Here is a 15,770-nt window from a genome sequence, read left to right as displayed (position 1 = left end):
CTGCAGGCAGATCAATAATACAACATCCTGGATAAGGATTTATAACATCCTGCATAGGGATTTCAAAGGAAGACCTAGTTTTTGGCTGCTCTGCACAGATCAGCATTATTACATGATATAAATTGTGTTCCAGCCTGGCACGGTGCTGCCCCAAATGCGTGCAAGAGGTAAGTGGTGATGACTAATAGCATAATCATCAGTAGTAATTAGGGGCAAAGGTTTTTCTTCGAAGCCAAGGAGGACACCTTGTATCCTCACCTGTACTACAGCTAAATCCTTGCACCTGCTTTTTCATAGAACTGAGGTGACAGAAGGAAATTGGGAAATTGGGCTGCTTTTATTGTCGTCCTGCTTATCGCGCCGCAGGAAAGCGCCCCGGCTCTGCACTTCGAAACGTCCCCCTCCCGCCGCTTCACGGTGACCTTTGGGCGGCACGGCTGAGCGCCCTCCAGCCCGCGGGCCGCGCCGCGCCGCGCTCGCCTCGCCTCGCCCCGCCCACAGCGGCCCGGCGCTGCCCCGCCGCCTCCCCGGGCCGGGCCGGGCCGGGCCGCCGCTTGCCGCGCGGCGCAGCCGCGGAGCCGCCTGCGGGCCGCGAAGGCCCCGGCCCCGGCCCCGGCCCCGGCCCCGCCCCCCCCGCCGCGAGCCCGCACAGGCCCCCGCCCGCTGCGCGCGCAAAGCGGCGGCAGGGCCGGGGCGGGGCCCGGCGCGCAGTACTTGTTGCCCCGCCCCGGCGCTCGGCGCTCTTTCTGGCGGAGACGGCGGACATGGTGCGTGGTGCCCGCGTGCGGCGCGGCGCGGCGGGGCCCAGCCCGGTGCCCGGGCCGGGGCGGCCGCTCCTGCGGGCGGCGCGCGGGCCTGGGCCGGGCCGGGCCGGGCGGCCGTGGCAGCGTGGGGGCGGCGGCCCCCGCCGGGCCGGCTGTGGGTATTGCGGGCCTGGGGAGGCGCCGCCATCCCCCGGGCGGCGCCGGGCCGGGCCGGGCCGGGCGGCGAGCGCGCGGCTCTGGGCGGCGGGGCCGGCGGGGGCGGCCGGGAGCGCGGGGCCGCGGGCGGCGCGGCGCGGCGGGGCCTCGGAGCCGCGGGCGGCCGGCTCCGGGGCGAGCGGCGCCGCCTGCCGCCGAGGCCGACCTTGCGGCGTGGCGGCGTTCCCAGCGTCGTGGAAAGGTTTTGTTCCCTTTTCCAGGGACTGACTGATTCAGACCGAGAGGTGACCGTGCGAGATGAGAAATGCATTTGTTCAAAATACAGCAAAAAAAGGCTTTCTGTTTAGTTATCATTATTAATGTTGGTTAAATTAAATCTAGATACTGAAATATTTTAGACTCACAATACAACTGAAATTTTGTTGGTACTTTTTAAAGGGGACACCACAGAAGGACGTTGTAATAAAACCGGATGCCCCAAGCACACTACTTCTGGAGAAACATGCGGACTATATAGCTTCTTACGGAACAAAGAAAGATGATTATGTAGGTATCAATTTGTTTCAGTATTGCTGTGATTTTAATAATAGTAGTAGTTACTGTTATTTACATGTTAGGGGTTGGATAGATGCTGACAAGTCAATTGCTTCGTGCCCTGCAATCTGGTTTGAAGTATAAAAGGAAGGTGGCTGTGTTCATTTTGCTAGGTCTGTGATGAGTTTTGGCATGTATTATCTGAGCACAAATTTGAAGATTATCACTTTAGCTCTAGAATTACTCTGAGACCTGAGAAATGAACTACTTCTCGCTTCTTCATCCACTATAATGCACAAGGAGTATAGGCTTATTTATGTATGGTTCTTTTACAGGACAATGTGTTTCTCTGCTGTACTAAATCTCACTTCAAAACTCCTTCCTGTTTACTAGGCTTGATTAAATATTGCAACTAGTGTTCATTTTATATAGTTATCAGATGTAGTCAATCACAGCTGGATTCCAGTTCCAGCAGGAGAAAAGTGTCAGTAACTGCTTCTGTTGAGGAAAAAAAAGTGTTGCAGTTATCTGTATTGGCCACAAATGAACTCAAGCACTGTTGCTTTGAATTGTATTTCCTCTACTTCTCAAACATGCAAGTTGTAAGTACTGCATGAAGACAATCATAGTTTTCTGGTAGTTCACCAGATCTGAACTTTTATATGTATATAAATATATGTATGTATATGTATGTATGATGTATGTGTACATATATACACATGCACATGCATATATAGGATAGTGTATATGAAAATTCATGCCCCCCTAAAGCCTTAATTTGCAGTAATTTTGAAGTTTTGACACTAACAATAAGATTCTTTAAGTGTCACTATTTTTGAGACCTGTTGGAATGGTAGTTGAGTAGAAGTTTAGTAGCCAAGATAATAACTGATGATCTGAACTGAATTAGTGACTTACTACTTGCATGTGTTGATACTTGTAAACTGTTGATACTTTTAAGCTTGATAATTTTAAACTGAAAAATAGAAGGAAGGAAATGTATTGTGTAGAAATAATGTGTGCATGCACCTATATATGTGTGGGCATATATATGTTTATGCATATGTACAGTGTATAATTTATAAGTGACTAATAAGTACTAAGCTGTTAACACAGCGGCAAATACTTGATATGTTACAAACTGTTTATAGATGTTAACTGACATATTTTCATTGCTCTAATTTGATGATCTGTGTGTCTGATTAAGAACTAAAATATTGTACTACTCTAGGAGTACTGTATGTCGGAGTATTTGAGAATGAGTGGTGTTTACTGGGGGCTGACAGTAATGGATCTAATGGGACAGCTGCACCGAATGAACAAAGATGAAATTCTGGCATTCATCAAATCATGTCAACATGAATGTGGTGGTATAAGTGCCAGCATAGGTCATGATCCTCATCTTCTGTATACCCTCAGTGCTGTTCAGGTAAATGGAACACAGTAATTGTAGAAACAACCATTTGTAAAAATGATTTTGATAATTGCAGATGTATAAACCAGGTACTTAAACTATTGGATAATAATGGCAAAAATGATTTTGGTACCTTATAAAAAAAATCTAATGAACAAACATAGAATTTAGTTGTATCATTTCCTTAAAAAATGTTGTAAGGTGTGGGAATTTGTGCTTTTAATTTCACTTAATGATGGCTTTATTTGCATACTTGTTAGATTTTTCTAGTAGTCTTAAAATATTTCTTAGCTACATGTTTTACTGGAAACTTCTAAAAGATTACCTTTGGATTTTATAAATTCTTTCTAGGGTACATTTTGCTGAAAGATCTGTATGACCAAAATAAGAAAAAATTATTGATTTTTCTTTCTCTCTCTCTCACACACTTGTGCACTCACACACACACTCTGTATTTATATATACTTCAATGCTATGCAGAAGAAATGTTGCAGCAGCTGGGTTTTATGTTTTATCCCTCAAACTTTTTTTTTTTTTTTTTTTTTTGATAGTACTTAAAAATGAGACCAGTCTTTTGGGCCCTTTATTTTTTTGGTGTGTAGTCTTTGCCTGAGAAAAAGGAATTACTCTTAATCTTATTTTTCCCCATGACTTCCATCTTTCCTTCTTCTTAATTTTGTCTTTTTTTTTTTAATTCTTATGCAAAACATGGTGGAAAGCAATACCCCAAGGCTTAAATGCTTCTAAACAATTGCTTGATTCATTGCAATTTAAGTCTAATCTCATCTCAGGGAGGAAATTATTTAAATAGTGTTACAAATGATTACATCCTGTTTCAGGAAGAAAGCATTTTGAATCTGAGGTGTTAGGTAGGATAGAAGAATGATGCTTCCTTGGGTCAGTGATGGGTGTTGGCATGTATTACCTGATCTAAAGGTGATGTTTATCACTACTTCAGCTCTAGAATTACTCTGAGACCCAGAAAACTTAAGTTTCTTTAGGCTGTGACCTTTGAGCTTTCCAGACTACAAATTCCTTTAACAAATTCTAATCTAGCATAAGAAGAAGGGGATAAAATTTGAGGTTCTTCATGTTTGTGCGTTACAGTTGTATAGTTCTTTGCTCCAAACTTGAGGTTACTAGGAGATGTTTTCGTGTTAACTGATTACAACTCTAGATATTAAAAGTTGAAAAGCATCAGCAAATGCAGATGTAAAATTTTTGTGTTGAACTTAACCAGCCTGTCTTAACATGTTCTTAATTCATGAATACTGTTTAAAAGTTCTGCCTACTAATATAGAATATTCAATAGGTCACATCACATCCTCCTTTGAGCACAATTGAAGGTAATGTGTTCAAATACACTTTTGTTCAGATAGTCTTTCTTTGCACGTCTGTAAGACTTAAAACTTAGCTTGCAACTGATTGCAACTGGAAGATTTCAAATCCACATTTTCAAAGTCATAGTTGTTGATACTGTTTTCCAAGATGGACACCACAGTGTTCAGTATGGTGGCCAGCTTAAATTGTCTATATTTTTCTTTGAGAATTTCTTAAAACTTTGATGTATGAGCTGTAGTGCATTTTAATTTTATTTTAATAAGGTTTATCAAATAGTAATCACAATCAGTTAAGTGAAGTCTTGTATGAATCTAGGTTTCTGATTTTCTTGCAACTCATTGTTACTGTGGCTTTTTTTTTCCAGATTCTTATCTTGTATGATAGTCTCCATGTTGTTGATGTTAATAAAATTGTTGAATATATACAGAGCTTGCAAAAAGAAGATGGATCATTTGCTGGAGACAAATGGGGTAATGTTTAGATCTTTAAAATCTACTGACTAGGTTGACATGTGCAAGTCTACAAACTGAAGTTTGCTTGGATGGTCTTTTTGTTTATATATTGTGTGTAAATATTGTATTTCCTGAGTTACATAAAAAGATGATTTTGTTGAGGACAGAGTGTGTTTTATTACTTTCTAAACAATTCTAGGCTTCAGTTGCACTCTTGCATTAAAAATAAATTTTCTGGCTCTGAAAAAACAGCCTTCTGGCACTTGTAATGAATGATACTTCAAGGTACCAGTAAAAGAATGTTTTGCATTTGCTATTTAATAGCAATCAGTTATGATCTTTATCAGTATAGGCTATGAAAAGCATCTTTCCCTGTACAGAAGTGAGATTAAAAACTGGTTTTGTACTCATTAACCTCTGTTAATACTGATTTTGGGGTGTGTTTCCTTTTGTGTATGTGGATCTTTTTTTTTTTCATATGAACAGATTGTTTATTAACAAACGCAGTATTTTTAAGTGGTACTGTACGTATTTAGTCACTCTAAAAATATTTTTCAACATTAAATCCTTAAGTTGTAATAAAATCTACTACAAAAAACCATGTTTTTGTGCTGATAAAATCAAATAATCAAGATCGTGGCTGTATATATATGCCACTAAATCTGACTGTTTTAGCTATGTGTTAAAATGGTGGGAGCTGCATCATAATTTGCTGCATCCATTGTGTTTAAGTATAGGAAAAAAATTGCTGAATGCTAATAGATTAATGTTATTTTTGATGTCCAGATACAGTGCAACTGGAAAAAAATGTGATACCTGAAGTAGGGCAGAACACAAGTGCATATTGATTTTATCTGTTTAATTTGTGGACTTCTTGAGAAGAAAAGTTGCATCAGTTTGAAGAACACTTCGTTGGTTCAACATTTGTGGCTGGGTGCAACTTCAAATGTTGACTTCCAGTATTAATTGCTTAAAGTATGTATAGGAGAAGTATGTTGGTATGGACATGCTGAACAGTTCTGTTGCAGGTGTAGCTTTTCCTGATTTAACTTTCGGATATAAGTACTCAAAAAAAAAAAAAAAAAAAAAACCCACACCTGCAACTGTAGTCAGTTTTTCTGTAAAAACAAAAAATGTTTTTACTTCTACTCAGATATCAGAGAGCATCTGAAGCATTTTAAGAGGGATAGAGAGCTGTGCTGCAGATTTTTCAGAGAATCTAGTGCTCCGCAGTTGTCCAGTAGGGCACTACACAGAAGCTTTAAAATTAAATAGCTGCTTGTAACTTAGCCCTAGTTGAATTGATTTAGGTATATATCTGACTAAATATAAGCTGTTAACGAGTTACTTTCATATGCAGTAAATGTAGAGATCACTTGAGTTGTAACATGGACTTCTTAAATTACTGAGGATGTAATCCAAAGGCTGAAAGAGGAAACAGTACTGAGGCGTGTTTTCTTTAAATTTTTTTTCTGTGTAAAGCCTAGCAATTCAACATTTTGTTACAGATTTTCAATGGTGGTTTAAATATATATATTTTGTTATTAATAAAAAATAATCTATATTTCATTGTCCCCCCACCCCTGATAGGAGAAATAGATACAAGGTTCTCCTTCTGTGCTGCAGCAACTCTTGCACTTCTGGTAAGTCCTAAATCATCACTTGCACAAGTACAGAATCTTCTCGTTAAATATGCAGCTTCAGCAATAACAGTCAGCTTGGTAGAATATAAAATGTATTAGATGCTTTTTTGACTTGCAGGGAAAACTCGATGCTATTGATGTGGGGAAAGCAGTAGAATTCGTTTTGTCCTGTATGAACTTTGATGGAGGATTTGGTTGTAGGCCAGGTTCTGAATCACATGCAGGACAGGTGAGTTTTTCTTTATATAGAGATGTTTTAAATTGTCAAGCATTGCATGCTGATCATGAATATTTCCAACATTTCTCAGTGATGCCCGTTGAAGTACTTCTCATTTCCCAAGTGCCTGGTTCTAGTCCCTTAGCTAAAGTAAACAAATAGGCAGATAGGTGTGATGAGTTTGGAGAGAGGCATCGGAGGTTAGAGTCTGGGATGGGGCTGAATGGTAGAGGAAAAACCTGTAAGACTCCTTCAGACTGCAAATATTATTTGGATAATCTTCAAATAATGGTGTCAGAATATCATGAAGATTTTTAGACAATTTGAAATGGGTATTAATGAGAAAATGCCATCAAGTGATAGATTTTGTCCATTTACATTCATTCAGGGTTGTTTTTTGCAGTTTTAAGCTCATGTATGCAAAGATGCTGATCAAATTGATAAAATGTAGAGGTCACTTGTACAATGTGTTTGCTATCAATAAAAATCGGAAGTTAAATCTTTTAATCTGACAATTTGCAGAGATGGCTTACTTAAATTCTTGAGGAGAGATTTCCGATGAGATGGCTCAGGTGTAGGAACCTTTAAGGTTTTGTTGTAGTTACTAGAGAGTATTGTAGTGACAGCAAATTACAAAAAGTGGTCAATAAAATCCAGCTGAAAAGAGAGTATAGTAGTGTAATTGGAACAAATTAATGGAGCTGTCAAGGTAGAGACTCTCAGTGACTTCTTCCAGTAGAAAATATGCATATAATCAACATTTCCCATTTTATTTTTTTTCCCCATGGAAAGAACTGTTGCACTTAACCTGAATCTATGAATAGAAATGAACTTTAACACAATATTTTAATGCTTATGCTGAGCAGTACCGTAGCCAGGACTCATCTGAGCACATCAAAATACCAGTTATTTTATTGAGGAAAACTTTTTCATTTATTCCTTTTTATTCAGGAAAAAGAATTATAAAGCTGATGTTTGTTCCTTATCTTACAAGCTTTATCTACAGTAATGTTCCCTATATGCTCTAAATGGCTGGACCATGTTCTGGTATCCGAGTAAGTCAGATTTAGTGACTGAACCCACTGCAGCTGACACTTGCTGGGAGGGCCAGATCTATTGTGCATATGCTTTAAAATGCTGAATGAATAGAACTCTATTGTAGTTCTAAAGTTTTTCAGGAATACCACATTTATTTTGTAATGTTCTTGAATAGGTACATTCCTGTTCTATCAGGAAAAGGTTAGTGGTGAGCAGGCCTCAGTTGCTATTACAGTTTCTTGCGGTTTGTTTCTGGCTACTTTGTTGAGAATGGCAGATTAAGCTGCTGACTAGCTGAAATGTGACTAAAAAGTGCTGCTGCACTGAAAACCTTATTTCCTAGGAAAAGCAGAAAGGGATTTAGAATATATATTATTACATGCCATAGTGAAAGAAAGCCTGACATGATAGTAGACCTAGCTGGGATTGCAAGGAATGTTAATAAAGTGTCCAGTCTGCAGGAAGGAGGTTGAGTGCTCTGGCTTGAGGTCCGATGTGTTTTCAAAAGAAAAAACTATTACTCTACCTGATCTTCTAGGAGTTTTTCCAAACTTTGTACTCACAGAATATATTACTGTTCCATAATTACATTGCATAACTGGCACTTTTAGAAAAGTAACTGTAAGGTTAATAGACCTTTTTTTTAATGGAGAATGGAACTCAGTTTGGAATTAAAAGGTGAAATGTGTACTTATTTTGTGTTGTGTCTGCAGGACCGGATTCCTGCTTTGACATTTTCCTGCATTTAGTCTGCTAAACTATATTTAGCCTTTAAATACACAAAAATTTATGTCTGTAATTTTAGATCTATTGTTGCACAGGATTTCTGGCTATAACAGACCAGTTACATCAAATAAATGTTGACTTGCTGGGCTGGTGGCTTTGTGAACGACAGTTACCTTCTGGAGGTCTCAATGGACGACCTGAGAAGGTATTTGGTGGTTTCTTTTGTTTGTTCAAAGCACAGAGGTTGTATTTTTTTAAAGTTGAATAATTTGTGGAAAGATCAGAACTACTTTAAAAAGTTTACAGCGTATTCATACACTGTAAATTCATGCCTTTTCTTGGTTCTTCATTTTGCAGCTAACACCTGTCATGCATTCTTTAGCTATTCTTAGTTTGAATCTTCAGTTTAGAAAAGTATATGTACTGAAGTATGTCTTCCTGACAATTTGAACTATGTACTATATTAAATTAGAACTTGAATATTTTCTGACATGAGGAATCATCTCTTCTGTATGAGTTGTAGAAAAGTTATTCTTACTGGATGTTAATCCTGGGCGTAAGTGTTTCATGTCACAGTACAAATTTAGTGGTCTAGAATAATTTCCACTTGCAAATAGGTAACCAACCAACAGTTTTTTTTTTCCAAGAATTTTTTCAAGGAAGTTTAACACAATATCTTAATGTTTATGCTGAGCAGTATCATGGCCAGGACTCATCTGAGCACATCAAAATACCAGTTATTGAGGAAAACTTTTTTTATTTATTTATTCCTTTTTATTCAGGAAAAAGAATTATAAAGCTGATGTTTGTTCCTTATCTTATAAGCTTTATCTACAGTAATGTTCCCCATATGCTCTAAATGGCTGGACCATGTTCTGGTATCCAAGTAAGTCAGATTTAGTGACTGAACCCACTGCAGCTGGTGTTTCTTGGGAGGACCAAGAAAAGAAATTTTTTTTCAATTCAACAAGAAAAACTTTCTTGAAAGTTTTTTCAATTAAACTGATTGTGGCTAATCATTTGAGTACTAGTTGATAGGAAAGTCTTTGTCTTTAGTCCTGAAAACAATGCTGTGGATTTTTAGATGCTCCCACAGAAGGTGAAAGCAGTTCTCAAGATCAGATTCTTGTATTTGTTTCTTGTTGAACAAAGGAAAATGTCATTTAAAAAGAGACTTCATCTACGAACTTCCTTCTCTTTTACTCCCCCAAAATCTCTAAACATTGTTTTTCTACAACCCTATTATGATAGCACAACTAGTAGTTTGCAGAAATGCCAATTAAAATATACAGTAGCACATTTAAAACAAAAATATTCTACTTCTCTGTTTACCAGTTACCTGATGTATGTTATTCATGGTGGGTGCTAGCGTCTCTGAAAATGATTGGTAGATTACATTGGATTGACAGAGAGAAATTGCGCTGCTTTATTTTGGCTTGCCAGGATGAGGAGACTGGAGGATTTGCAGACAGACCAGGAGATATGGTAAATAATTTTAAACTAAAGTTGAAATTTTCAATTATGTTTCTCATTTGAGTTTAACTTGTGACGCAGATATAGACTTTTAGCGGAGCTGCAGGGTCAGCAGTTGAATTTGAGAAAGAATGGGGCAGAGATGCTTTAGAATTTTTATTTGGGGAGTATGTAAGGAAAAGCAGGTGAGTTAAATGTGGGATACGGTAGTGTAAGTCCGATACATAAAATATCACAAATTGTTGTTTGGTGTCCATAACACATGCCACATGAATTGTTTGTCTCAAGACCACTTTAAAAAGCCTCATTTTTTTAAAAAATGTGAACTTCTAGAGATCACCACAGGCCAAGCAGTCTGCAACTCTGAATGTTTTTGCCTGATCTAAATGAGTCTTGAGTTACTGTAAGAGTCCCTGCACTCCAGCTTTCATTTGTGCCAGTCCAACCATTGAAAAAATCCTCTCATTTGTATTTGCCTAGGAGATGGAGGAGGTAGAAATTTTTGTGACAGCATTGTGAAGAGGTTGGTAGTATGGATTTTTTCCTCAGTTCAGAGAACAGTTATGGCTGGCTGGTCTGTTCTCTCTGGTTACAAGTAGAAACAGTTGAGGTTGCCCAGATAAAATGGCAAACATCCTGAAATGGATTACCTGTGATCCATTACCTTTCAAAGGTGCTGGTCAGATATAATTAGAAGTATTATGAGACCTCAGTGTAATTCCTACCAAATATGTGACTGCTCATTTGCCAAAGGTCAGGGAAATCTTAGGTATTTTTGTTACAACTCTACGTGTAGTCTTTATTTCCTTTCTCCACAAATGCATTAACAACTGAATGAGCTTCCTATTTCTTTGTAAGCTGGTGCATTCTTTCCACTATGGAGGTGGGAGGTGGAAATCTCTTCACTCTGGTCTGCCTTTTGGAAAAGTGCCTTGGTGTGCTTAAAGCAGAAAGGTTTTTGTATTCCTAAGCAGAGCTATAATGTCACTGTCCTTTCTAGAATGCATTATTTCTGTCTTGCTATGAAAGTAACTTTGCAGAGCCTTTCTTCTCTATCTAATATAGACATCTGTGAGTATTTTGCATTTAATTTTAGTAGGCATTTCATGTTATTTTTTACCAGTTATATCTACTTTTGGACTGGGCACTGCCATAAAGTTATTGAAGCTTAGATTTTTTTGTTTGTTTGTTTCTACAGAAGCTCATTCCCAATAAATCCTGTAATTCTTTTTTCTTTTTTTAGCTTAGATGGTAGTGTTTTTTAAATTTGACGTAGGGGTTATATTTCAGGTTTTGAACAATTTCACAGCACGATTTGTGTCTTTTTGTCAGGTTTCAAGCAACTAGTTGTTGATAACTTTGTAGTTGTGCTTAATTAGCTCCTACTTATAATTAGTCGGCTATTTCTTTTGTAGTTTTCAAGAAGTGCCTCAGAAAAGAGCAGAAGATGACATAGCTATAGATGCACCTGGGAACTCGGTTCCCAGGCACTTCCAGGCTTGCCTGTCTGTACAAGGGAAATCTTTATTACAGTTCCAATAGTGTATTTCTCCCCCAGTCTCCTTTCCTCCTCCCCTGTCCTCACCCCCTTCCCCCCCCCCACCCGCAGGTAGCTGTTTGCTGATTCTGGGAAGAAGCAAGTAAACATAAGCTTGTGCTTTGACCATATGTGTAACATTGTAAAATCCTCTGTGATAAGTGATTGTGCTCCTGCATGTGGTTATAACATGGTAATTCAGCTCAGTTTACTAAAGTATAAAAACATTTTGAGGTAAAATCCAGAAGTTAAGTATTGCAAACAGGAGGTACACTGCACCAAACAGTACATGTGACTTTGAATAAGATTTTGCAGAGTGGTCAGTTAACTGCTGAAATGAAGCTTGTGTCAAGACTTCACATATTCTGTTGCAGTTATATAATGATAGCTGCTTTGGGGAAAAAATCGTGAAGAAAAATTAAGATACCAAATAACTGCTGCTGTGTCTTTTGTAAGGTATTTCCCTGTATTTTTTTTCTTCTAGTTATACAGCATGGGAGGTTGTTGTTCACCTCTTAAGGTTTGACAGTACAACTCTATCCAGAGACTATTAAAGAGCAGTATATTGTTGCTGAAGAGCAAGTGGGAAATTTATGGAAGTAGTAGTTTCAGATGATCAAATTTGCCTCTCTAATTCTTGTTATCTTTGCTACTGCTATAAGTTGTAATGGAGAATGCTTCCTGTGCACGAGTATTTCCTGCTGAATTAAGAGTTTAAAATTGTCTTAGCAGCAAATAATTTACAAACATCTCCAAGCAAATTATAGTATCGTAAATACATGCAGTGGAAATTAAACTTTTGAGTTACATGTGGTGGTAGTCAAGACCACTGAAAGTTTGTTCAGCTGTGATGTCTTTTAAAACTTCAGCCACGGGGATTTGCAGGTCTCTTGCTAACAAGCATAAGCTGCTTCATGTACAAATGAAAAGCCGGTTAACTTTTGGAAACAGACATAAAATTTTTCTCTGCTTCTCTCAGGTGGATCCATTTCACACCTTGTTTGGAATTGCTGGACTCTCTTTATTAGGAGAAGAACAAATTAAGGCTGTCAATCCTGTCTTTTGTATGCCAGAAGATGTCCTTCAAAGAATAAATGTACAACCTGAGCTTGTGTGCTAAGTATTGTAGAGACAAAAGATTGATGTGCCCAGTCACTTTGCTTTTACTGATTGGAAGTCATCCCTGAAACTACTAGCATATTTTTCTTTTGGATATGTTTACGTTACTGAGGTAAAGCAACTGCTTTACTGTGGGCTTTGTCATTTTGTAAATTGTGACAGAACAGGCTTGCTTGTTCTAATGATCTGAGTGTAACATGTTCTTAGGTTGTATATAAAAGATGTAGAAACCTTTTCTGTATCTTAATATATGGGCCTTTTTTGAATATTCAAGTAAGTCACGGTGATAGTATGAATGTCTTAGTTTCTGTATTCCTGTGATATCAACCGTAGTAGCATCTGTCTTTATACAAGCATGTTTTGAAGGTGGATCACACAAAGCACTTTAAAAGAATATAAAAAAAATCTACTTAAGCCAATGCATTTAATATCACATGGTTTGTATTTAATTCTTTCTGTTCATGTTTGCCATCACTTTTATTTGGCAAGATGCAAGCTATTTCTTCTGATAGTGATAAATAACAGTCAAAACAAAAATTATGGTCCCCACTAAGTGTACAAATATGTTGTTATTTATTGATAAAGTATCACTGATACTTGAAATAGAACATATGTTGAAGATATATATACATATATATAGTGAAACTTGCTAATACTGTGCATTTTGGAGATATTTCTCTCCAGGACAATGGTTTATTCCTGAATACAGTGTTGATCTTCAATTTGTTGCTGGGTTGAGAACCTGCTACCCTAGCTTTTAAGAAAATAATTGCCAGCATTACATTATGATGTAATTGAGAATAAAACTAGCCATGGAAAATACTTGTTTTCTGAAGGATGAAGTCGTCTTTATATTCATTGAAGCCCTAAAAATGCCTCTTACAATATATCCCACACATTCTGGCAGAGGACTAAATGGTATTTCAGTTGAAATGCACAGTAAAAGGTAATTGCAGTGTTTAATAATCTCTATGCTTAAAGAAGGTCTATAGTTGTTTCAAAAACAGTTTTAAAAACAAAGTGGTTATTTTTTTTCAACCTGCTCATGGTACTAGAGGATAGGATAGAACTGGACAATGTAGCTTTTCGGTGGACTTCTAGCAAGTTTCAAAGAGACTGTGTATTTGAGTATTCAAACATTTCTAACATTTTTTTTTTTTAAGCCTTAATTTCTCTAAAGGCTTTCTGATGGGGACAGAAAAGTACTGTTAACTGTCCAGGTGCCTGATGAGTTGTTTGGTCAAGGCTTGGAAGAAGAAATTTCATTCTAAGACTTTAAAAAAGTTACAGGAGGCTTTGTGTTGAATAGGAGAGAAGGGAGAGCACTGCTCAAGTTCTCTATATCCATAAAGTAACACAAAAGCTTTAACTTTTTTTTCCCCTCATTTCAGGTTACCTTTTCAATTACTTTTTTTTTCTCACAAAGGAATCGCTGTTCAGTAGTTAGGAATCTGCCATCTTTTTCTATATTGTGTGGACGTAACAAAGTTCTTGAATTTCTAGATGAAGACTAGATGAAGACATTTTGGAAATTAATATGTGGGTGATATTGCATGACTGCATAGAATACTGTAGGTTAAAATCCTACTAATGTTACTAGAGTTTTCTCTCAAGGTGATTTGGTCAACTTTTCCTAAATCACTGTGATTTTCAAGATTTAAGATCACTAGTTAAAAGAGTGGATGTGTATGCAAACTAGTAACTTCAGAGTATTTTTTCATTTTTAACATTTTTTCTTAAACTGTAGAAAGTAAGATGGTATCATCATAATTGTTTACACAAATTAAATCATGATCTTTATTAAATATACTGTGGAAAAAAATTGTTGCCCAACATGCAAATGTTAAAGGACTTGGTTCATTTTGATGCAGAAAACATTGTTATAGTCTACCTCTATTTTGTTAGATGTGTTTCTTAATAAGATTCTTTGTGTACATACTTAACATAATTGCAGTGATTAATCTTTTGTTCTAGGTCTTCAGTTAAAGGTCCTTTATTAAAAGCTTTGATAAATTTATTTCTATTACTTTATTTTATATGCCAGTCTTTACACAGAAGACCCTGATATTATCTTAGTACGTGAGTTTTGAGCACTATAGTGTAGCTACCAATCCCAGTGATAAATTTTGCAAAACGCTGTATGAAATTTGCAAAATAGTGTTTTTTTTTTTTTTAATCAAGTATGTACACATCAACTTTATTGAAAGAAAATCTAGAGGGGAAAAAAATATTTTGGTTGTGTTCCAAGAACATGGTCAGGTCTGGGGATTTGTGCTTTATTCCAAAGATGTACCTTGCAATTATGCTGAGAGGGCCTGGTTGGGCAAAGTCAGTCTTAAGATTCATGATGCATGAGGAGGGAAGAAAAGGGGGAAAGAAGCATTCCTTTTGTTTCTGACTTTCTTGCTGTACACTGTTTCCTGTTGGAGAAAAGGAGGAGTTATGTCAGCTTCAGGAGTCTCAATGCAGGTGGCAACTATGAAGTACTTGAAATTCAAGACAATGGCACCAAATGAAATCAGCACCAGCTCTCTTCCCTCCATCCTTTGATCTCCAGTGAAACTGAAGAATTGGAGATGTTTGAAGTTTTTAATATTATGTCTGACTGACTGTTTTCAGTTGAGAGAACACATTCCCCTGTTCTGAAATGGGAGTTTTGGGGTGATGCCTTCCAGGTGTCAGCTGAGGAGCTGCAGCAGATTGTGGTCACTGGAGTTGCTGTGGCAAAGTTGAGTATCCATCAAACTGCAGCTGTCCACAAACTCCTCTTAAAGGGAAGCCTGGCTTTGTTCTGGTGTGTGTGTGTGTGTGTGTGTGTGTGTGTGTGTGTGTGTGTGTGTGTGTGTGTGTGTGTGTGTGTGTGTGTGTGTGGTTAATGCAGGGTTTGCTAAGTTGAGGAGACTAGTACTGGCTAGTCAAAATATTTTGTTGCTTAATTGAAAGACTTAAGTGTTATAAATATATGCTAATAAGCAAAACTGTTACATATGCTCTAAACATTAATGCACATGTTTGGGGTTCTTTTGGTGTCTAGCTATAGGTAAAGTTCCTGCTAAAAAGGTGTCTGTATACGGAGCTGGATGAAGAAAGAATGTTGGACATGTTGTGTAAATCCTATAATGTTTTTAAGAGCATAACATGATTTTTTTGTGTTTGTATGTCACCATTCTGTTCCCTGTGTATTTGCATAATTTAAATGTAACTTGTTGCAGGCCCAGCAACTACATTTACTACTGTATATGTGTAAATACAGGTATGCCACAGTATATTTGTGTGTGTGTGTATAATTGCACATGAACAGTGGTCAGTTCTCAACTCAGGTGGACCTCAAATGCAACTTCTATGTTTAAAGATGG

General features: G+C 37.7%; 1 protein-coding gene and 2 non-coding genes across 3 annotated transcripts; all 3 read left to right on the top strand.

The window, feature by feature from the left end:
* The first annotated feature begins 687 nt into the window (after nt 1–687).
* Nucleotides 688–15,680, top strand: RABGGTB (Rab geranylgeranyltransferase subunit beta). Its single transcript, XM_062581284.1, has 9 exons — nt 688–767; nt 1,359–1,466; nt 2,686–2,883; nt 4,574–4,679; nt 6,252–6,304; nt 6,423–6,533; nt 8,365–8,490; nt 9,621–9,770; nt 12,275–15,680. Exons 1-9 carry the CDS (start codon nt 765–767, stop codon nt 12,413–12,415), a joined length of 996 nt encoding a protein of 331 aa, XP_062437268.1. The 5' UTR covers nt 688–764; the 3' UTR covers nt 12,416–15,680.
* Nucleotides 1,627–1,709, top strand: LOC134143825 (small nucleolar RNA SNORD45). Its single transcript, XR_009959193.1, has one exon. It is a non-coding gene; the product is annotated as a small nucleolar RNA SNORD45 (small nucleolar RNA).
* LOC134143826 (small nucleolar RNA SNORD45) lies at nt 3,765–3,849 on the top strand. Its single transcript, XR_009959194.1, has one exon. It is a non-coding gene; the product is annotated as a small nucleolar RNA SNORD45 (small nucleolar RNA).
* Nucleotides 15,681–15,770: the final 90 nt, after the last annotated feature.

The sequence above is a fragment of the Rhea pennata genome, chromosome 8, assembly GCF_028389875.1.
Source record: "Rhea pennata isolate bPtePen1 chromosome 8, bPtePen1.pri, whole genome shotgun sequence".
In the NCBI taxonomy this organism is placed as follows: Eukaryota; Metazoa; Chordata; class Aves; order Rheiformes; family Rheidae; genus Rhea; species Rhea pennata.
The sequence above is the reverse complement of the archived record's forward strand: the minus strand, read 5'-3'. Positions and strand labels throughout refer to the sequence as shown.

Coding starts and splice junctions, on each gene's coding strand:
- RABGGTB (XM_062581284.1), top strand. Junction 6,534..8,364: donor CTGAATCACATGCAGGACAG/GTGAGTTTTTCT, acceptor CTGTAATTTTAG/ATCTATTGTTGCACAGGATT. Junction 9,771..12,274: donor CAGACAGACCAGGAGATATG/GTAAATAATTTT, acceptor TGCTTCTCTCAG/GTGGATCCATTTCACACCTT.